The sequence below is a fragment of the Oncorhynchus gorbuscha genome, linkage group LG12, assembly GCF_021184085.1.
Source record: "Oncorhynchus gorbuscha isolate QuinsamMale2020 ecotype Even-year linkage group LG12, OgorEven_v1.0, whole genome shotgun sequence".
NCBI lineage: Eukaryota > Metazoa > Chordata > Actinopteri > Salmoniformes > Salmonidae > Oncorhynchus > Oncorhynchus gorbuscha.
Window position 1 is genome coordinate 35229584 of NC_060184.1, and position 23690 is coordinate 35253273.

The following is a 23690-nucleotide window of genomic DNA, read 5'->3' on the forward strand; positions in this document are numbered from 1 at the left end:
AATGGATAAAGTAATCCTTCTCACCCCCCCCGCCTTAAAAGATTTTAAGTTCCACTGGATGTCACAAGGTGAATGCACCAATTTGTAAATCGCTCTGGATAAGAGCGTCTGCTAAATGACTTAAATGTAATGTAAATGTATGCTCAAAGGGGGTTCTTGCAGATTCAATAATGTCCAGATGCAGGAACAACCCGAATTGCGAGCCGCAATCACAAACTGTTGAGATTTACAGGAATTGACATTGTTGTTAAGTGATCATTTTCGCATGTGTTACATCCACCACCTGCATTTACAATGTTTGTCCATACACAAGGGGCGCTATTGTTTCATGGAACAGTGCCGTTCTCCCCACCCTAACAACATCCGGGTTGACACCCTACTTAGTGGTGTTTGCAATGGTAGCGTTTTTTTAGTACTGCTAGCAATTATTCATGACGAAATGTTCAATACGATCATTTGATTGAATAAAGGGGAAAATAACGTCAAGGAAGAGGCTTCGTGGAAGGGTGAACGACGTGGATATGCTTATTGTGCAGGTATGTCACACGGGTGAAACCCAAGCTGCTGTATCAGTTGACCGCATCACAGATCAGTAGGACAGATATAACAATGAGACAGATATTTCACCGGATGTACAAATGTGAAGCAACCGCTTAGCGTTATGGTAGTGAGGGGAAGCTCAGTGGCAGGTAGTGGAAGAAGATGGAACGAGATGGATTTTGCCCGACATTCTCCTAATTTTCTCATCGATGAAACATTTGATCTCAATACATTTTTCTGTTCCAAAAACTAGAATTTGTTACGAACAGAGTGGACTGCGTTTTGTAGACTTCACCATTTGCCAAAGTAAAAAATAATTGCGTCGTTAAGCAAGATTGCAAAGGCGAATTAAGTTATTACACACACGCCCTTCGCAGAGTAGGCGGCCCTTAAAGGAAATTTGCAAATAGTATCTTGAACGCGCCAATAAGATCTCGCTAGCCCGTGCATGGCTGGGCCCACCTTGCCTGTTTTGCCCACTATTACTAATTTGTTCCCATTTGAAACGACAGGCTGTGGTGTGGTGTGGTGTGGCTTGGTTTAGTTATACGAATCTTTGCCTCAGTGGCTGATATTGCTAGCTACGCTGAATAGTTTCACATTCATGATTTATTAGCTAGTTAGATGATTCCTGTATTTCATGTTGTCTACCTATTATAACAAATGCATAATGTCATTGTTACCCACATTACACAGTAGCTATCTAACTGTTATCCGCTAGCTCCGTCTACAGCGGGGCTGTTAAATTCCGGAGCCAGGGCCGAAACACTTCTGGTTTTTGTTTCTACCTGCCTTTTAGTTTATTGCACTTATGATGAACTAGTCCAATATTAGAAGTAGATGATGAAAACCAGAAGTGTTTCCGCCCTCCAGGACCTTCATTGAACAGGGCTGTTCAAGGGCTACAGTTATCAAAAGTTAGCTACTGTAGCTAGATACTTGAGACAGTGTGTGCACTGTCAGGTTCAATGACACCAATTAACCAGCTTGTCTTCTCTTCTGTCAGATGTTATTGAGACGCCCCAAGTCTAACCACAATGAGTAGCAACAGTCATCCTTTGCGTCCACTGGCCTCAGTGTCAGAGATTGACCACATCCATCTACTCTCCGAGCAGCTGGGTGCTTTGGTTCCAGGTGAAGAGTACAGTGATGTCACCTTCATTGTGGAGGAGAAACGCTTTCCGGCCCATAGGGTCATCTTGGCAGCACGCTGTCACTACTTCAGGTATAGCTGTTTAAGGTGGTTGTAAAATATTTTTGGTATCTCAGATTGTTCTGGCAATTCTCACATAGGGACTGCATTGGGAGGAAGGATTGTTTTACATGCTTTTTACATTTGTATCACAAACCATTTTCGAGAAAATCATGATGTAAGTGGCCATTTTACATCCTTTTTAGGATGCCTCCTGTAAGACCTTGTGATCGGTGAACCATATATGATACAGAACATCTTGATGTCAATCTACTCTTTATTGAGTGCTTTAACATATGGAGTATGTCTAGATTAGAGGTCGGCCGATTAATCGGCATGGCCGATTTCAAGTTTTCATAACAATCGGTAATCGACATTTTTGGACGCCGATTATGGCCGATTACATTGCACTCCACGAGGAGACTGCGTGGCAGGCTGACCACCTGTTACAAGTGCAGCAAGGAACCAAGGTAAGTTGCTAGCTAGTATTAAACTTCTCTTATAAAAAACAATCATAACATAATCACTATTTAACTACACATGGTTGATGATATTACTAGTTTAACTAGCTTGTCCTGTGTTGAAAAATAATCAATGCGGTGCCTGTTAATTTATCATCGAATCACAGGCTACTTCGCCAAACGGGTGATGATTTCACAAGCACATTTGCGAAAAAGCACTGTCGTTGCACCAATATACCTAACCATAAACATCAATGCCTTTCTTAAAATCAATACACAAATATATATTTTTAAACCTGCATATTTAGTTAATTAAAATAAATTCATGTTTGAAGGCAATATTATCTAGGGAAATTGTGGTACTTGCATTCTGTGCAAGCAGAGTCAGGGTACATGCAGCAGTTTGGGCCGCCTGGGTCGTTGCGAACTGTGTGAAAACCATTTCTTCCTAACAAAGACCGTAATTAATTTGCCTGAATTTTACATAATTATGACATAACATTGACGGTTGTGCAATGTAACAGCAATATTTAGACTTATTGGATGCCACCCGTTCAATAAAATATGGAACGGGTCTGTATTTCACTGAAAGAATAAATGTTTTGTTTCCGGATTTGAACATATTAATGACCTAAGGCTCGTATTTCTGTGTGTTTATTATATTATAATTAAGTCTATGATTAGATATTTGATAGAGCAGTCTGACTGAGTGGTGGTAGGTAGCAGCAGACTCGTAAGCATTCATTCAAACAGCACTTTCCTGTGTTTGCCAGCATTTCTTCGCAATGCTTAAAGCACAGCACTGTTTATGACTTCAAGCCCATCAACTCTCGAGATTAGGCTGGCAATACTGTAGTGCATATAAGAACATCCAATAGTCAAAGGAATATGAAATACATATGGTATAGAGAGAAATAGTCATATAACAACTACAACCTAAAACTTCTTAACTGGGAATATTCAAGACTCATGTTAAAAGGAACCACCAGCTTTCATATGTTCTGAGCAAGGAACTTAATCGTTAGCTTTTTTACATGGCACATATTGCACTTTTACTTCCTTCTCCAACACTGTTTTTTCCATTATTTAAAACAAATTGAACAGGTTTCATTATTTATTTGAGACTAAATTGATTTGTGTTTGTATTATATTAAGTAAAAATACGTGTTCATTCCGTTTAGTTGTAATTGTCATTATTACAAATATATAAAAATCGTCCGATTTTAATCGGTATCTGCTTTCTTTGGTCCTCCAATAATCGGTATCGGCTTTGAAAAATCATAATCTGTCGACCTCTAAATTCTAAAATACAAATGTTGACATTAATTTATTCAACATTATAAATATCTCAACTACCATTTTTGATTTAGCTTATTTGTAGACATTTTAGATATTCATATTTTTAATCTTGAATAAATTGTGAACATTTGTATTTCAGAATCTTAACATACTCCATATGAGCACACTAAAAGGAGTAGCTAGGACTAGGTAACAGTCTGAGATGTGTAATCCTTTTCCCCAGAGCTCTGCTGTATGGCGGGATGAAGGAGTCCCAGCCGCAGGCGGAGGTGACCCTGGAGGAGACTCGAGCCGAGGCCTTCTCCATGCTCCTCAACTACCTTTACACGGGCCGGGCTAGCCTCAGCTCAGCCCGTGAGGAGGTGCTGCTGGACTTCCTGGGTCTGGCCCACCGCTATGGCCTCCAGCCACTAGAGGACTCTACCTCAGAGTTCTTGCGCACCATCCTGCATACGCACAATGTGTGTTTGGTGTTTGACGTGGCCAGCCTGTACTGTCTGAGTGCGCTCAGTGCAGCGTGCTGTGCCTTCATGGACCGTCACGCCCCGGAGGTCCTGGCCTCAGACGGCTTCCTCACATTGTCCAAGGTGAGTGAGAGTTGGCAGGGTCTTGTTCATTAGGCAACAAACATGGAAGAACAGGACCAAAACAGGAAGGGAACTACCTGGACTACTAAGAAATGCATTTTTAAAAATCATAATTTTGTGAAATGTTTTCAAACGATTTTCATTGTGCCCTAATGAACAAGACACAGATTGAGTAAATATGACTGAATCCAATTTGATAGAAGTAGTATTAAATATATTTTTATCCTCTCTCTCTCTGTGCAGACTGCTCTGCTGACTGTGTTACGGAGGGACTCATTTGCAGCGAGCGAGAAGGAGATCTTCCAGGCGCTGTGTCATTGGAGCCGGCAGAACGGCGAGGGAAGCTCCACGCAGGATGTGATGGCAGCTGTGCGGCTGCCGCTCATGAGCCTGACGGAGATGCTAAACGTGGTGCGTCCCTCGGGACTGCTCAACCCAGACGACCTGCTGGATGCCATCAAGACCCGCTCAGAGAGTCGTGACATGGACCTCAACTACCGCGGCATGCTCAGTGAGTCTGTCGCTTCCGGTCCTGTTCTAGTAGTCAGCAACTAATAGCTTAAATTGTCAATGGGAGTCTGTGTATTCTGTTTGCGTGTGAATTCTGTTTGTGTCTCTTTGTATTCCGTGTGTGTGAGCGATATGTATTTAATATTATGTATTCAATGTGATGCCTTTGTGTCTTGCAGTCCCCGAGGAGAACATTGCCACCATGAAGTACGGGGCCCAGGTGGTGAAGGGAGAGCTGAAGTCAGCTCTGCTGGACGGAGACACCCAGAACTACGACCTGGACCACGGCTTCTCCAGACACCCCATCGAGGAGGACGGCCGCGCTGGCCTTCAGATCAAACTGGGCCAGGCCTCTATCATCAACCACATCCGCATCCTGCTCTGGGACCGGGACAGCCGGTGAGTGAGACATCCAGCATGTTTTAAGGTATCAGTTTAAGCAAGGCACAATCTCTAATCTTGATCACATAATGAGTAAATATTTGGGATGCAAGGTGATATGCCAATCAGTGATTCTGCTAAGTCTAACTGCATTGTAAGCTATCAAACACACATTAATTCCTCTCTGAAGGTTTTGCTCAACTGATGAGCAATGTTTTTATATACAGTACCAGTCAAGTATGGACACACCTACTCATTCTAAGTTTTTCTTCTTTTTTTTCTACATTGTATAATAATAGTGAAGACATCAAACCTATGAAATAACACATATGGAATCATTTAGTAACCAAAAAAGTGTTAAACAAATCAAAATATATTTTATATTTGAGATTTGTCAAAGTAGCCACACTTTGCCTTGATGACAGCTTTGCACACTCTAGGCATTCTGTCAGCCAGCTTCAACACCTGGAATGCATTTCAATTAACATGTGTGCCTTAAGTTAATTTGTGCAATGTCTTTCCTCAATGTGTTTTCAATTGTGATGTGACAGGTAGGGGTGGTATACAGAAGAGCCCTATTTGGTAAAAGACCAAGTCTATATTATGGCAAGGACAGCTCAAATAAGCAAAGAGAATTGAGTCCATTATTACTTTAAGACATGAAGGTCAGTCAATACACAATATTTCAAGAACTTTGAAAGTTTCTTCAAGTGCATTCGCAAAAACCATCAAGTGCTAAGATGGCACCGAAGAGGATGGTTGATGTTTTAAATGCTCCTAACCAACTGCTATTTTAATTTTTCATTGTTTTTAACTTACTTTTTAACTTATTTTGTACATAATGTTGCTGCTACCATCTCTTATGACCGAAAATAACTTCTGGACATCAGAACAGTGACTACTCACCGCGAACTGGAAGAAGTTTTTTCCTTTAACAAGTCCGACGAGAAGGATATACTGCTTTCCCGGGAACAGGCCCAAATCCCTGTCATTTGCGTGACGAAAAGGAGGAGGAAATGGGGGCACAGATCGGGCTATCTTCTGAGAATCCATAGGCAAAACATGTAAACTCTCACAACCATCCGTCCTAATGTCTAACGTGCAATCATTGGAAAATAAAATTGATGACCTATGATTAAGATTATCCTACCAACGGGACATTAAAAACTGTAATATCTTATGTTTCGCCGAGTCGTGGCTGAACGATGACATGGATAATATAGAGCTGGTGGAATTTTCCATGCACCTGCAGGAGAGAGAAGCTACGTCTGGTAAGACAAGGGGTGGGGGTTGTCTATTTGTCAAAACAACTGGTGCGCGATGTCTAATATTAAAGGAGTCTCGAGGTATTGCTCACCTGAGGTAGAGTACCTTATGATAAGCTGTAGACCACACTATCTACCAAGAGTTCTAATCTATATTATTCTTAGCCATCTATTTACCACCACAAACCGATGCTGGCATTAAGACTGCACTCAACCAACTCTATAAGGCCATAAGCAAACAAGAAAATGCTCATCGAGAAGCGGTGATTCTAGTGGCTGGGGACTTTAATGCAGGCAAACTTAAATCAGTTTTACCACATTTTTACCAGCATGTCACAGGTGCCAACAGAGGTGGAAAAAAATTCTAGACCACCTTTTCTCCACACACAGAAATGCATACAAAGCTCTCCTCCGCCCTCCATTTGGCAAATCTGACCATAATTCTATCCTCCTGATCCTCCACTAAAGCACTCGCTCAATACGCAAGTGGTCAGATGACGCGGATGTTACGCTACAGGACTGTTTTGCTAGCACAGACTGGAATATGTTCCAGGATTCAACCAATGGAATTGAGGAGTATACCACCTCAGTCATCTGCTTCATCAATAAGTGCATCGACAACATCATCCCCACAGTGACCGTACGTACATACCCCAACCAGAAGCCATGGATTACAGGCAACTTCCGCACTGACCTAAATGCTAGAGCTTCCGCTTTCAAGGAGTGTGACACTAATCCGGATGCTTATGAGAAATCCTGCTATGCCCTCAGACGAACCATCAAACAGGCAAAGCATCAATACAGGATTAAGATTGAATCCTACTACAACTGCTCTGACGCTCGTCGGATGTGGCAGGGCTTGAAAACTATTACGGACTACAAAGGGAAACCCAGACACGAGTTGCCCAGTGACGCAAGCCTACCAGACGAGCTGAATGCCTTTTTATGCACGCTTCAAGCAACACTGAAACATGCACGTGAGCACCAGCTGTTCTGGGTGACTGTGGTAACGCTCTCGGTAGCCGATGTGAGCAAGACCTTTAAACAGGTCAACATTCACAAAGCTTCCTGCCATTCAGGACCTATATAATTGGCGGTGTCAGAGGAAAGCCCGTAAAATTATCAGTCCAGTCACCCAAGTCATAAACTGTTTTCTCTGCTACCGCACGGCAAGCAGTACCGGAGCCATAAGACTCCTGAACAATTAATCAAATGACCACCGGACTATTTACATTTTCACCCCCCCCCCCCATTTGTTTTCACTGCTGCTACTCGCTGTTATCTGTGCATAGTCACTTCACCCCTACCTACATGTACAAACTACCTCAACTAACCTGTACCCGCACACTGACTCGGGACCAGTACCCCCTGGATATAGCCTCGTTATTTGTTTGTATTTTTTACTTTAGTTTCTTTGGTAAATATTTTCTTAATTCTTCTTGAACTGCACTGTTGGTTAAGGGCTTGTAAGTAAGCATTAACGGGAGGTCTACACTCGTTGCATTCGGCACGTGTCAAAGTTTGATTTTAAACTAGATCTCATGAGGACTGCCACAGGAAAGGAAGACCCATAGTTCCCTATGCTGCAGAGGATAAGATCATTAGTTATCAGCCTCAGAAATTGCAGCCCAAATAAATGCTTCACAGTAGGGATGCACGATATGTCGATGAGCATATTGGAATCGGACGATATTTGCTAAAAATGCCAACATAGACATTGGCCCAATGTCTGTCTAGTTTAATGGCGATGTGCAAAACCGATGTCAAAGCTGACATCTATATAATGTAAGTAGATGACGTAATGACGCGATGGAAAATTCAGCGCTACACAGAACAAAAAAAAAGTTGAGCAGTCATTATAAAGAGTAAGAATTTCAGCAAGACGACAAAGGTCGGAATCCATTAACGCCAAGATAATAATATAATTATTTGCCCTTGACAATCAACCGTCCTCTGTCGTGGATGATGTTGGCTTTCGCCGACTGGTCGAGCCCCAGTGCACACTTTTTCAGATGTTACCCTACCGGAATTAGTGTTGTTGAAACGTACATATTTGAGCTACTTGCTATGAGTGTCACTGCTATTAGCTTCACGACTGACATTTGGACCAACGATGTCAGCCCCATGATCATGCAGAGTCTGAAAGCACAGTGGGTCAACGAGGATTTCGTACTGAGGAAAGTCGTTTTGCTTGCTGAATAATGTGCTTGTTCTCATACTGCTGCTGCCATTTCAATTGCATTTTAGAGTATGTTTGAAACTTGGGAACATGAACACTCCTAGCGCCATTTGAACAATTGACTGGAGAAATAAGCTAATCAACTGCTTTTGCAGCAGATGTGGTACCCTCTGTCATGGCACTGAAACGCCTGCGCAACAAAACTGCCGACACAGACCGTGGGGTTAACTTACAAAAGTACTCAAGGCTATGAACAAGCGATTCGGTGCCATTCTCTCTGAGCTAGGTACAAGGACCGCTACTTCGATGCAGACCTGAAAACAGGGTTTACGTGAAATGTTACATGAACAGCTGGACAAGATGGAAACAGACAGTAACAGTGCGCACCGAGGAAGAGAGGCCATGGACTGACAGAGCTGAAACTTCACTGCTTGACATGTATGATGAAATCCTGGTTGAGAATGAAACGACTGAACAAATGAACAACGAAACAGCACAGCAAGTAAGTGAAATAAATAGGTTTTGATGATCTTTTGCTGGTAATAGGGACATGCGTAAATGCCAACAAAGTAACTTTTTGGTGTGTATGGCCTTTTTTATTTAACTAGGCAAGTCAGTTAAGAACAAATTCTTATTTACAATGACTGCCTACCCTGGACAACGCTGGGCCAATTATGTGCCGCCCTATGGGACTCCCAATCACGCCCGGAAGTGATACAGCCTGATTCGAACCAGGGACTGTAGTGATGCCTCTAGACCGCTGCAGTATGGTCGAATTGCTGCAAGAAACTACTACTAAAGGACACCAATAAGATGAAGAGGTGGACATTAGACAGGTAGAAATCTTTGGTCTGATGAGTACAAATTTGAGATTTTTGGTTCCAACCACAGCGTAGGTGAACGGATGACCTCTGCATGTATAGTTCCCACCGTGAAGCGTGGAGGAGGAGTTGTGATGGTGTCGGGGTGTTTTGCTGGTGACACGGTCCAATGTTTTATTTAGAATTCAAGGCATGACTACTACAGAATTCTGCAGCGATATGCCATCCCATCTGGATTGCACTTAGTGGGACTATCATTTGTTTTTCGACAGGACAATGACCCAACACCTCCAGGCTGTATAATGGCTATTTGACTAAGGAGAGTGATGAAGCGTTGCATCATGTGACCTGGCCTACACAATCACCCGACATCAACCCAATTGATGAGTTGGACCGCAGAGTGAAGGAAAAGCAGCCAACAATTGCTCATCATATGTGCATTCCAGGTGAAGCCGGATGAGAGAAAGCCAAGTGTGCGCAAAGCTGTCAAGGCAAGCGGTGGCTACTTTGAAGAATCTCAAATATAAAATATATTTTGCTTTGTAGTAACCATGATTCCATATGTGTTATTTCATAGTTTTGATCTCTTCACTATTATTCTACAATGTAGAAAATGGTAAAAATATAGAAAAAATATAGAAAAACCCTTGAATGAGTAACTTTTGACTGGTACAGTATACATTGCAGTAATGTTTCTATCATGCTGATAATAGAGATACTCATCAGCTATGCTTTGGTAACTGGGTTTTGTATGGTCTATCTGTTTTGGTGTAGGTCTTACTCCTACTATATTGAAGTGTCCATGGATGAGCTGGATTGGGTGCGTGTTGTGGACCATTCCAAGTACCTGTGTCGCTCTTGGCAGAACCTCTTCTTTACACCACGTGTGGCCAGGTAAAGCCTCACCCTTTGCATCTCTACCTGTGGTTTCCTATGGTTGGCACCAATTTTGACTTTTGGTTCTACAATGGGTGTGATTTTTATTTGTTCCCTTGTGTCCCAGGTATGTGCGCATTGTGGGGACGCATAACACTGTCAACAAGGTCTTCCATCTGGTGGCTTTCGAGTGCATGTTCACACACCGCTCCTTCACTCTGGAAAAGGGTATTCTCGGTAAGGCAGGAATATCAAATCGTTATACTAGTGTTACATATGATTCTTAAGATGCCAGGTTGGATCAACATAAACATCTCTTACTCCTCTCTCCAATCATCTTCTTGATTCCCAATCCTCTCTCTCTCTTCTATTGGTTTTTGCCTCTGCTTTTATTCATCCTTCATATCTGCAGTCCCAAATGAGAATGTGGCTACCATCGCGGCCTGTTCCAGTGTCATCGAGGGTGTTAGTCGGAGCAGAAACGCTCTGCTCAACGGGGACACGCACAACTACGACTGGGACTCGGGCTACACCTGTCACCAGCTGGGCTCTGGGGCCATTGTCATTCAACTGGCTCAACCCTACACTATTGGCTCCTTAAGGTAGGGATGTGTGTGTGTTCACTCATGTTGAGTCTTGTAGGTTTTGTATCCGTCTGCACATTTGATTAAAAAAATTATGCTTAATGATTTAGTTATTTTCTATCTGGACAGACTTCTACTGTGGGATTGTGATGAGCGATCCTACAGTTACTACATTGAGATCTCCACCAATCAGCAGCAGTGGACAAAGGTGGTGGACCGCACCAAGGTGCCATGTCGGTAAGACTCCGTCTGTCTTCAAGTCTCCCTTTCCCATACTCTTTTCAGATTATCTTTTTATAATACTGTCCATCAGATCTTTTAACAGTTTTGTTTTTCTTCAACAGATCGTGGCAGACACTCAAATTCGACAAGCAGCCTGCCTCTTTTATTCGCATCGTGGGAACTAACAACACTGCAAATGAGGTGAGAAGATTGCGCATAAACTGTAATAAAAAATAATATTTTGTCTGGATTTTTCATTTACAGGTCTCCATACTGCAACCATTTAGTCACATTTTGCAACCCTTTGACTTGGCTGTGTAAGTAAAATGTTGTATTGGTCGCATCCAGAATATATCTGGAATATAGAAATAGATATGTACAGTGCCTTCGGAAAGTATTCAGACCCCTTGACTTTTTGTCACATTTTGTTAGTTACAGCCTTATTCTAAAATAGATTTTCCTTCAATCTACATTTACATTACATTTAAGTCATTTAGCAGACGCTCTTATCCAGAGCGACTTACAAATTGGTGCATTCACCTTATGACATCCAGTGGAACAACCACTTTACAATAGTGCATCTAAATATTTTAAGGGGGGAGGGGGTGAGAAGGATTACTTTATCCTATCCTAGGTATTCCTTAAAGAGGTGGGGTTTCAGGTGTCTCCGGAAGGTGGTGATTGACTCCGCTGTCCTGGCGTCGTGAGGGAGTTTGTTCCACCATTGGGGAGCCAGAGCAGCGAACAGTTTTGACTGAGCTGAGCGGGAACTGTACTTCCTCAGTGGTAGGGAGGCGAGCAGGCCAGAGGTGGATGAACGCAGTGCCCTTATTTGGGTGTAGGGCCTGATCAGAGCCTGGAGGTACTGAGGTGCCGTTCCCCTCACAGCTCCGTAGGCAAGCACCATGGTCTTGTAGCGGATGCGAGCTTCAACTGGAAGCCAGTGGAGAGAGCGGAGGAGCGGGGTGACGTGAGAGAACTTGGGAAGGTTGAACACTAGACGGGCTGCGGCGTTCTGGATGAGTTGTAGGGGTTTAATGGCACAGGCAGGGAGCCCAGCCAACAGCGAGTTGCAGTAATCCAGACGGGAGATGACAAGTGCCTGGATTAGGACCTGCGCCTCCTGTGTGAGGCAGGGTCGTACTCTGCGGATGTTGTAGAGCATGAACCTACAGGAACGGGCCACCGCCTTGATGTTGGTTGAGAACGACAGTTTGTTGTCCAGGATCACGCCAAGGTTCTTAGCGCTCTGGGAGGAGGACACAATGGAGTTGTCAACCGTGATGGCGAGATCATGGAACGGGCAGTCCTTCCCCGGGAGGAAGAGCAGCTCCGTCTTGCCGAAGTTCAGCTTGAGGTGGTGATCCGTCATCCACACTGATATGTCTGCCAGACATGCAGAGATGCGATTCGCCACCTGGTCATCAGAAGGGGGAAAGGAGAAGATTAATTGTGTGTCGTCTGCATAGCAATGATAGGAGAGACCATGTGAGGTTATGACAGAGCCAAGTGACTTGGTGTATAGCGAGAATAGGAGAGGGCCTAGAACAGAGCCCTGGGGGACACCAGTGGTGAGAGCGTGTGGTGAGGAGACAGATTCTCGCCACGCCACCTGGTAGGAGCGACCTGTCAGGTAGGACGCAATCCAAGCGTGGGCCGCGCCGGAGATGCCCAACTCGGAGAGGGTGGAGAGGAGGATCTGATGGTTCACAGTATCGAAGGCAGCCGATAGGTCTAGAAGGATGAGAGCAGAGGAGAGAGAGTTAGCTTTAGCGGTGCGGAGCGCCTCCGTGATACAGAGAAGAGCAGTCTCAGTTGAATGACTAGTCTTGAAACCTGACTGATTTGGATCAAGAAGGTCATTCTGAATCTACACACAATACTCCATTATGACAAAGCAACATTTTCTTTTTGCTCATTTATTACAAATAAAAAAAACAAGTATTCAGACCCTTTTCTCGGTACTTTGTTGAAGCACCTTTGGTAGAGATTACAGCCTGGAATCGTCTTGGGTATGACGCTACAAGCTTGGCACACCCGTATATGGGGAGTTTCTCACATTCTTCTCTGCAGATACACTCAAGCTCTGTCAGGTTGAATGGGGAGCATTGCTGCACAGCTATTTTCAGGTCTCTCCAGAGATGTTCGATCAGCTCCGGACTCTGGCCGGGACACTCAAGGACATTCAGAGACTTGTTCCGAAGCCACTCCTACATTGTCTTGGCTGTGAGCTTAGGGTCATTGTCTTGTTGGAAGGGGAACCTTCGCCCCAGTCTGAGGTCTTGAGAGCTCTGCAGCAGGTCTGTACTTTGCTCCGTTCACCTTTGCCTCGATCCTGACTAGTCTTCCAGTCCCTGCCGCTGAAAAACATCCCCACAGCATGATGATGCTGCCACCACCATGCTTGACCATAGGGATGATGACAGATTTCCTTTAGACTTGGCATTCAGGCCAAGGAGGATGCTTGGCATTCAGGCCAAAGAGTTCTATCATGGTTTCATCAGATCAGAGAATCTTGTTTCTCATAGTCTCTAGGTGCCTCTTGGCAAACTCCAAGCGAGCTGTCATGTGCCTTTTACTGAAGAGTTGCTTCCGTCTGGCAACTCTACCATAAAGGCTTGATTGGTGGAGTGCTGCGGAGATGGTTGTCCTTCTGGAAGGTTCTCCCATCTCCACAGAGGAACTCAAGAGCTCTCTGAGTGACCATTGGGTTCTTGGTCGTCTCACTGACCAAGGCCCTTTTCCTCCGATTGCTCAGTTTGGCCTGGCAGCCAGATATAGGACGAGTTTCGACGGTTCCAAACTTCTTCCATTTAAGAATGATGAAGGCCACTTTGTTCTTGGGGACCTTCAATGCTGCTGACATTTTTTGCTACCCTTCCCCAGATCTGTGCCTCGACACAATCCTGTTTCGGAGCTCGACGGACAATTCCTTCAACCTCATGGCTTGGTTTTTGCTCTGACATGCACTGTCAACTGTGGGACCTTATATAGACAGGTGTGTGCCTTTCCAAATCACATCCAATAAAGTTCTAGAAACATCTCAAAGATGATCATTGAAAACAGGATGCACCTGAGCTCAATGTCAAGTCTCATAGCAAAGGGTCTGAATTCTTATGTAAATAAGGTATTTCTGGTTTTAATATTTCAATTTGGAAACATTTCTAAAAACCTGTTTTTGCTTCGTCATTATGGGGTATTGTATCAGTTTTGATAGCCTTTAGCTGTGCCCTCATCCTACTCCTCTTTCTCAGGTGATGTGGAGGTTAACCCAGGCCCTGCATGTCCACAGGCGCTCTCATTTGTTCACTTCTGTAACCGTAACATGCATGAAACCAAGGCTTTTAACATCAGAAGCCTCCTCCCTAAGTTTGTTTTACTCATTGCTTTAGCACACTTTGCCAACCCTGGTGTCCTTGACGTGTCTGAATCCTGAATTAAGAAGGCCACCAAAAATTTCCGTCCCCAACTATAACATTTTCCATCGACATATTTGCCAAAGTGGGAGGAGTTAGCCTGCAAAGTTCTGTCATACTTTCCAGGTCTATGCCCAAACAGTTTGAGCTTCTAATCTTACAACTTCATCTGTCCATAAATAAGTCTCTCACTGTTGCCGCCTGTTATAGACCCCCCTCAGCTCCCAGCTGTGCCCTGGACACCATATGTGAATTGATTGCCCCCCCCATCTATCTTCAGAGTTTGTTCTGTTAGGTGACCTAAACTGGGATATGCTTAACACCCCAGCGGTCCTACAATCTAAACTAGATGCCCTCAATCTCACACAAATTATCAAGGAACCTTCTGCGAGTAGGCCTTTCTAATCGACCTGTCCCAAGTGTCCTGGAAGGATATTGACCTCATCACGTCAGTAGAGGATGCCTGGTTGTTTTTTAAAAGTAATTTCCTCACCATCGTAAATAAGCATGCCCCTTTTTTTTTTTTCCTTTATTTAACCAGGCAAGTCAGTTAAGAACATATTATTATTTTCAATGACGGCCTGGGAACAGTGGGTTAACTGCCTGTTCAGGGGCAGAACGACAGATTTGTACCTCGTCAGCTCGGGGGTTTGAACTCGCAACCTTCCGGTTACTAGTCCAACGCTCTAACCACTAGGCTACGCTGCCACCCTTTCAAAAAATGTAGAACTAAGAACAGATATAGCCCTTGGTTCACTCCAGACCTGACTGCCCTCGACCAGCACGAAAACATCCTGTGGCGGACTACACTAGCATCGAATAGTCCCCGTGATATGCAACTTTTCAAGTAAGTCAGGAACCAATACACAGTCAGTTAGGAAAGCAACCAGGCATCCTCTACTGACGTGATGAGGTCAATATCCTTCCAGGACACTTGGGACAGGTCGAGCTTTTTGAAACAGAAATTTGCATCCTGTAGCTCTAACTCCAAAAAGTTTTGGGACACTGTAAAGTCCATGGAGAATAAGAGCACCTCCTCCCAGCTGCCCACTGCACTGATGCTAGTAAACACTGTCAACACTGATGAATATACGATAATTGAGAATTTCAATAAGCATTTTTCTACGGCCAGCCATGCTTTCCACCTGGCTGCCCCTACCCCAGCCAACAGCTCTGCACCCCCCACAGCAATCTGCCCAAGCCCCCTTCCGCTTCTCCTTTGCCCAAATCAAGATGGCGGATGTTCTGAAAGAGCTGCAAATCTGGACACCTACAAATCTGCTGGGATAGACAATCTGGACCCTTTCTCTCTAAAGTTATCCGCTGCCATTTTTGCAACCGCCATTACTAGCCTGTTCAACCTCTTTCGTATCGTCTGAGATCCCTAAAGATTGGAAAGCTGCCGCAGTCATCCCCCCTCTTCAAAGGGGGAGACACTAGACCCAAACTGCTACAGACCTATATCTATCCTACCCTGTCTTTCTAAAGTCTTAGAAAAGCCAAGTTAACAAACAGATCACTGACCTTTTCGAATCCCACCGTACCTTCTCTGCAATCTGGTTTCTGAGCTTGTCAGGGGTGCACCTCAGCCACGCTCAAGGTCCTAAATGATATCATAACCTCCATAGATAAGACAGTACTGTGCAGCTGTCTTCATCGACCTGGCCAAGGCTTTTGACTCTGTCAATCACTGCATTCTTATCGGCAGACTCCATAGCCTTGGTTTCTCAAATGACTGTCTTGCCTGGTTCACCAGCTACTCCTCAGACATAGTTCAGTGTGTCATATCGAAGGGCCTGTTGTCCAGATCTCTGGCAGACTCTATGGGGGTGCCACATGGTTCAATTCCCGGACTGACTATTTTCTCTGTATATATCATTGATGTCGCTCTTGCCGCTGGTGATTCTCTGATCCACCTCTACGCAGACGACACCATTCTGTATACATCTGGCCTTCTTTTGGACACTGTTAACAACCCTCCAAACAAGCTCCATTGCTATACAACACTCCTTCCGTGGCCTCCAACTGCTCTTTAAATGCTAGTAAACTTAAATGCATGTCTTCAACCGATCACTGCCCACACCCGCCCTTCCGACTGTTCATCCCTACTCTACAACTACAAAGTCCTAGGTGTCTGGTTAGACTGTAAACTCTCATTCCAGATTCACTTTAAGCATCTCCAATCTAGAATTGGCTTCCTATTTCGCAATAAAGCCTCCTTCACTCATGCTGCTAAACATACCCTCGTAAATCTGACTATCCTACCGATTCTTGACTTTGGTGATGTCACATACAAAATAGCCTCCAACACTTACTCAGCAAATTGGATGTAGTCTAACACAGTCCGTTATGTCACTAAAGCCCCATATACAACTCACCACTGCGACCTGTATGCTTTCCTTGGCTGGCCCTCGCTGCATATTTGTCGCCAAACCTACTGGTTCCAGGTCATCTATAAGTCTCTGCTAGGTAAAGCCCCGCCTTATCTCAGCTCACTGGTCACCATAGCAACACCCACCCGTAGCACACACTCCAGCAGGTATTTTTCACTGGTCATCCCCAAAGCCAACACCTGCTTTTGCCGCCTTCCAGTTCTCTGCTGCCAATGACTGGAATTAATTGCAAAAATCGCTGAAGTTGGAGACTTATCTCCCTCACCAACTTCAAACATCAGCTATCTGAGCAGCTTACCGATCGCTGCAGCTGTACACAGCCCATCTGTAAATGGCCCACCCACCCAACTACCTCATCCTCATATTATTTTTTGTTGTTGCTCTTTTCCACCCCAGTATCTCTACTTGCACATCTATCACTCCAGTTTTAATGCTAAATTGTAATTATTTTGCCATTATGGCCTATTTATTGCCTTACATCCCTAATCTTTCTACATTTGCACACACTGTATATAGATTTTTCTATTGTGTTATTGACTGTATCCCATGTGCATCTCTTGTTTTTGTCGCACTGCTTTGCTTCACCTTGGCCAGGTCGCAGTTGTAAATGGGAACTTGTTCTCAACTGGCCTAGCTGGTTAAATAAAGGTGAAACAAAATAAAAACTGCCTGCCATCCAGGACATCTACAGCACCCGGTGTCACAGGAAGGCCAAGAAAATCATCAAGGATCTCAGCCATGGCCTGTTCACTCTACTAATTTCTAGAAGGTGGAGACAGTACAGGTGCATCAAAGCTGGGCCCGAGAGACTGAAAAACAGCTTTTATCGCCATCAGACTGTTAAGTCATCACCAGCCAGCCTCCGCCCAGTACCCTGCCCTGAACTTAGTCACGGTTACTCGCCAGCTACTACCCGTTACTCTACCCTGTGTACATTGTCATTGAACACTGGTCAATGAAATTATGTTTACATACGGTTTTAGTCAATTCAAATGTACAGTTCAAGTCAGAAGTTTACATACACCATAGCCAAATAGATTTAAACTCAGTTTTTCACAATTCCTAACATTTAATCCTTGTAAAAATTCCCTGTCTTAGGTCAGTTAGGATCACCACTTTATTTTAAGAATGTGAAATGTCAGAGTAATAGAGTGATTTTTTTTCAGCTTTTTTTTCTTTCATCACTTTCCTAGTGGGTCAGAAGTTTACATGCACTCAATTAGTATTTAGTAGCATTGCCTTTAAATTGTTTAACTTGGGTCAAACGTTTTGGGCTGCCTTCCACAAGCTTCCCAGAATGTGGGTGAATTTTGGCCCATTCCTCCTGACAGAGCTGGTGTAACTGAGTCAGGTTTGTAGGCGTCCGTGCTCGCACACTTTTTTTTTCAGTTCTGCCCACAAATGTTCAATTTAAAAAAAAAAAATTATTTAACTAGGTAGGCCATTTACATCTGTGACCTGGCCAAGATAAAGCAAAGCAGTGCTACACAAACAACAACACATGGTTAGTTACACATGGAATAAACAAACGTACAGTCAATAACACAATAGAAAAAGTCTATATACAGTGTATCTAGAAGATGTGAGGAGGTAAGGTAATAAATAGGCCATAGTAGTGAAGTAATTACAATTTATAGCAAGTTAACCCTGGAGTGATAGATGTGCAAATTATGATGTGCAAGTAGAAATACTGGTGTGCAAAAAAAGTAAGTACAAACAATATGGAGATGAGGTAGGTAGATTGGATGGGCTATTTACAGATGGGCGATGTACAGCTGCAGCGATCGGTAAGGCGGTCAGAGGTGTTGGCTTTGGGGATGACCAGTGAGATATACCTGCTGGACCAAAGACTTATTGATGACCTGGAGTCAGTGGGTCTGGCGATGAATATGTAGCGAGGGCCAGCAGACGAGAGCATACAGGTCGCAGTGGTGGGTGGTATATGGGGCTTTGGTGACAAAACGGAGGGCACTGTGATAGATGCAGTGACTCTGAAGATAGATGGAGGGCAATCAATTCATATATGGTGTCCAGGGCACAGCTTGGGGACTGAGGGGGGTCTATAACAAGCGGCAACGGTGAGAGACTTATTTCTGGAAAGGTGGATTTTTAAAAGTAGAAGCTCAAACTGTTTGGGCACAGACCTGGATAGTAAAACAGGACTCTGCAGGCTATCGCTGCAGAAGATTGCAACTCTGCCCCTTTGGCAGTTCTGTCTTGATGGAAAATGTTGAGGATGGAGATTTCACAATTTTTGGTGGCCTTCTTAAGCCATGATTCAGACAAGGCTAAGACATCAGGGTTGGCAGAGTGTGCTAAAGCAGTGAATAAATTGGCAAAAGAGGTATTTGTAGACCAAGAATTAGCTGGTAATCTCTGTCGACTTGCCGGGAGATGGGCCATGCTTGAGGCTAGCTCAGGGCTAACTGGTGCTTGCTTTTTGGACAGAGGCGTTAGCCACTCGTTTGCAGCTAGTTAGCTGTGATGATCCGGTGTAATGGTCCAGAGCTTGCGGCAGGAATCCAGTGATGTAGTGGAGAAAACCAGTCCGATATGTTCTGGGTTGATATCGTGCTGTTCAGATTGGTAGGTAATTGTCCGAGCTAAAGCTGGCTAGTGTCGCTAGCAGTGGCAAACAATGACGAGTAGCTAGTTTGCTGGTTAGCTTCTGATGGAGTTTCCAGTTATATTGTATAAAAAATAGCTGATCCGTACCACATTGGGTGAGGCTGGTTGCAGGAAAGTATGTTTAGTAGATGGAAATTGAGATTAAAATATATATGGGGGAAAAAGGAAAACCAGACTATTTACAGACCAATTAACACAGGACGGGACAAGACAAAAACAAGTTTGACTGCTACGCATTTTGGATTAACAATGTGCCCCCAGTGTTGTTAGGCTGACCTCACCACCCTCTGGAGAGCCCTGAGGTTGCGGACGGTGCAATTGCCATGCCAGTCGGTGATACAACCCAACAGAATGCTCTCAATGGTGCATCTGTAGAAGTTTGTGATGGTCTTAGTGGCCAAGCCAAATTTATTCAACCTCCTGAGGTTGAAGAGGCACTGTTATGCCTTCTTCACCACACTGTATGTTGGACCATTTTAGGTTGTCAGTGATGTGCCCTCTGAAGAACGAAGCTTTTCACCCTCTACTACTGCCATGTGGATGGGGATGTGCTCTCTCTCTCTGCTGTCTCCTGAAGTCAACAATCAGCTCTTTCATTTATTTTTATGTTGAGGGAGAGGTTATTTGCCTGGCACCAATCTGCCAGGGCCCTCACCTCCTCCCTGTAAGCTGTCTCGTCGTTGTTGATAATCAGGCCTACCATTGTTGTCGTCTGCAAACTTGAAGATTGAGTTGGAGACATGCTTGGCCACGTAGTCATGGCTGAACAGGGAGTACAGTGGGATGAGCACGCACCTTTGTGGGGCCCCCGTGTTGAGAATCAGTGTAGTGGAGGTGTTGTTGCCTACCTTCACCAACAGGGGTGAGCCAGTCAGGAGGTCCAGGACTCAGTTGCACAGGGTGGGGTTCAGACCTAGTGCCCTGAGCTTAGTGATGAGCTTGGAGGGTACTGTGGTGTTGAAGACTGAGCTGTCGTTGATGAACTGCATTCTTACATAGGTATTCCTCTTGTCCAGATGGGATAGGGCAGTGTGATGGTGATTAGTTCACCCATGGATCTGTTGGGGTGTATGCAAATTGTTGTGGGTCTAGGGTGTCTGGTAAGGTGGAGGTGATATGATCGTTAACTAGCCTCTCAAAGCACTTCATGATGACAGAAGTGAGTGCTATGGGGTAGCATAGTCATTTATTTCAGTTACTTTCACTTTCTTGAGTACAGGAGCAAGGGTGGACATCTTAAAGCATTTCAAAATCCAATTGCGGGGGAAACACAGCTATCCTGTGTAATACTAATATCACTGATTTTTAAAGGGAGGACAGGTGGTTCTCAGCTTTCTGGTGGTATAACAAAAAAATCTCAACTCTCCATATTGAGCTTAATAGCAACTATTTTACAACCAAGATTTTTGATATGGCTTTGAGATCATGTGTGCGAAATGCGCATTGGCCATTGCGATTGTATAGGCCTCATTGGTAGGCTATGCCTGATTAATACATGGCTACTAGCAGTGGGTATTATATTTAAGCAATAAGGGCTGAGGGTGTTTGGTGTATGGCCAATATACCACCGATATTTGCTATTATTATAAACTGGTTACCAATGTAATTTAGAGCAATAAAAATACGTATTTTGTCATACCCATTGTATACGGTCTGATATATGACGGCTCAGCATTCAGGGCTCAAACCACCCAATTCATAATAAGAGTTAGTGATCTAGCTAACTAGATCACCACTTACTCAGGTGGGAAATTAGTCCTAAATAAATATGCCTATTATATTAGTGCACGTAAAGATCTCTAAACATCTGGAGATCTCTGGAGCCCTATTTTAATAGTAAAATATAATGACAATGGTCTAATTGTCAACCCAATATTCATGACTATCACTGGATTTGGTTGTGCATATTTTTAATCACAAAATGTTAGAAATATTTTCATTCCTCTATCTCATTTCTTAATAAAGCACTTTAATTATTTGATAATTACATATGTTTTTCTATTGCATGACGATGCGGGGGAACACATGATGCAAGCAAATCATGGGCTGGTGCCACCATCTGGAAAAACTTAGTGGCACCAGGGGAAAATGTTGTATATCCGTTCCTCATTCCCTGTTTCTCTCTCTCTTTCAGGTGTTCCATTGTGTCCACTTTGAGTGTCCGACCCAGTTGGACAAGGAGGTGAAAGAGGGTAGTCTTGGGCAGGCATCACCTTTTGAGTCCAGTTCCACATCCCAGAACCCTAGACCCATGCAGCCATCCTGCACCCACAGCCTTCTCCCCTCCCAGCCCTCCTCATCCTCATCCTCCACTTCCTCACAACCCCACCTCTGAGAGAAAAGGAAAACCCCCAAGAAAACAATTTTGCACAACCTTTATCTATCACACAAGATGCACTGCTAAAATGCTGCTAAGCATACAATTAATTTTGATAACAAAAATAAGCCTCTAACACGTTAACAGAATCTTACATCAATTTCAGGTTTTTAGGGTGCTCATACAGTCCTCCCTGTCTGAAATGATAGACAATGGTGGGGAAAAAGACTATGGAGTAAATTGGTCCATACATTTCCTGTGAAGGTATTAGCCCACATTTGCTGCCGGTTTAAGGGTACTCAGTTGGCACTCTTCAAAGCCTAGTCGGGCCAGGTGCTATCCGGCCAGTGGAGACGCAATCAGTACTGCTCATCCAAAGATTAACCAATGCAATACCACTATCAATGATTTTCTACTCATGTTGAAGAAAAATCATAGGTGAACATGGTCATATTCACCTATGCTCAAGGTTTATATCTGGGAAATTAATTTGATTCACCCCCCCCATTTGGACTTAAAGACTAATATTGCAGTTTTGGCTGAGCAGCACTTCAATGTTTGGTAAATTCATCAGCACTTTGTGGAAATCGGAGGGAGAATCTATGAGCAGCTGATATTTGGCACTTTATTGTTCCCCATATTTACTGTAAGAAAGATGTTACCTAGGTATATTAAGCACTGGGGAAATGTGCAGTGCTGGTAATAGCTATTTCTGTCTATGGATTTGTTTTTGTCATTTTATTGTCCTCGCCTTTATGAGGACAACTTTAATTGCTGCTTGTGCTTACTGCTAAATGTAGATATGATATGTGTATTGTCAATGATTTTGTTTGTGTGGTTTGATTTGTTCAATTTTGTGTTGGCTCTACAGTTTATTTCTCAGTGCTGTGCTTCCTATTATCTCTCACCTCTTCCCTCTTTCTTTGTTTTTTGGCTCTTAATATTGCTCTCTACTTTTTCATATCTCCTTTGTTATTTTACAAGCTTTCAAGTAGATTTGAGCAATCCTTTAGATACTTTCACATTGCTGCTATTGCATGAGGGCTGAACATTGACTTAAAGTCAAATTAAGTAGAAAGCAGATTACCCTTCTCATATCTATATATTTTCCATTCTCTTTTCTGAATAGTTTTGATTGCAATTTGTTATATCATCTTAGTACAATATCATTACTGTACTATATCACCATTGCTTGGGAAGACTTTTATCCATTTTTCTATATCACTGCCATTAACATACGTTGGGATTTATTTTCAGAAGAGGTCTCTTTTGTAGATGTTGATAGAGATTCAGCAGAAAAGTCTCTCAACCTCTTAGTGTTTAAAAAAATATTGATTGATTTCTAAAGTCAAGTAGGTTTTGCATTAGTGAGTGCCAAAGGCTTCTTCAGACTGGTGATTTCTGCTTATGGCCAATGTTAGTGGGCCAATACATGTACATTTTATTGCAGGCAGTGGCTGCAGGAAACTGCATTAAATGTTGTCTGACTCATTTTGCAGTATTTATTGTTAGCAACCCTCATCAAACTTGAAAGACCAAATGTTTTTTTTTAACATTGCTGATTTAATACAGGTTTTAAATGCACCCTTGTCCATCCATCCTCATGATACCCTACCAGCTGGCAATCAAGCTTTTAAACAATACTGTATTAAAGATGTGGAACAAAATATGTACAACTTGTGTGTCATGAAGACCCATGTAAGTCAGTATGTATTTGACATGTTTTACACCACTGTAAATGTACCAATTAATACTGTGAAAGATTTAAAACGCTCTATGGAAGGGCGAGACAATAGATTGGAAACCAATTTTATCTCAAGAATGCTTCTCGTTCATGCTTCAAGCACTCCAATTGCAAATTTTCGCTGATCCATATATTTAGATAGCTAAGTGACTTCGAATAATATGTGTTGTGCAAATGGCTACTCTGACGTTAAATATATTTTGTGATCCTCCTGCTTCACAGCTGATTCATGTTTTGGTTTGTCCCAAAAAGACCAATGGGTTGGGACGTATTCA

At 43.4% G+C, this 23690-nt stretch overlaps 1 protein-coding gene across 1 annotated transcript; it reads left to right on the plus strand.

Moving 5' to 3' along the window:
- The first annotated feature begins 351 nt into the window (after positions 1 to 351).
- Positions 352 to 23162, plus strand: LOC123990930 (BTB/POZ domain-containing protein 9-like). The gene is made up of 11 exons (XM_046291955.1): positions 352 to 536; positions 1547 to 1765; positions 3716 to 4079; positions 4323 to 4590; positions 4769 to 4988; positions 10010 to 10129; positions 10239 to 10348; positions 10524 to 10713; positions 10825 to 10932; positions 11040 to 11118; positions 21489 to 23162. Exons 2-11 carry the CDS (start codon positions 1578 to 1580, stop codon positions 21687 to 21689), a joined length of 1848 nt encoding a protein of 615 aa, XP_046147911.1. The 5' UTR covers positions 352 to 536; positions 1547 to 1577; the 3' UTR covers positions 21690 to 23162.
- Positions 23163 to 23690: the final 528 nt, after the last annotated feature.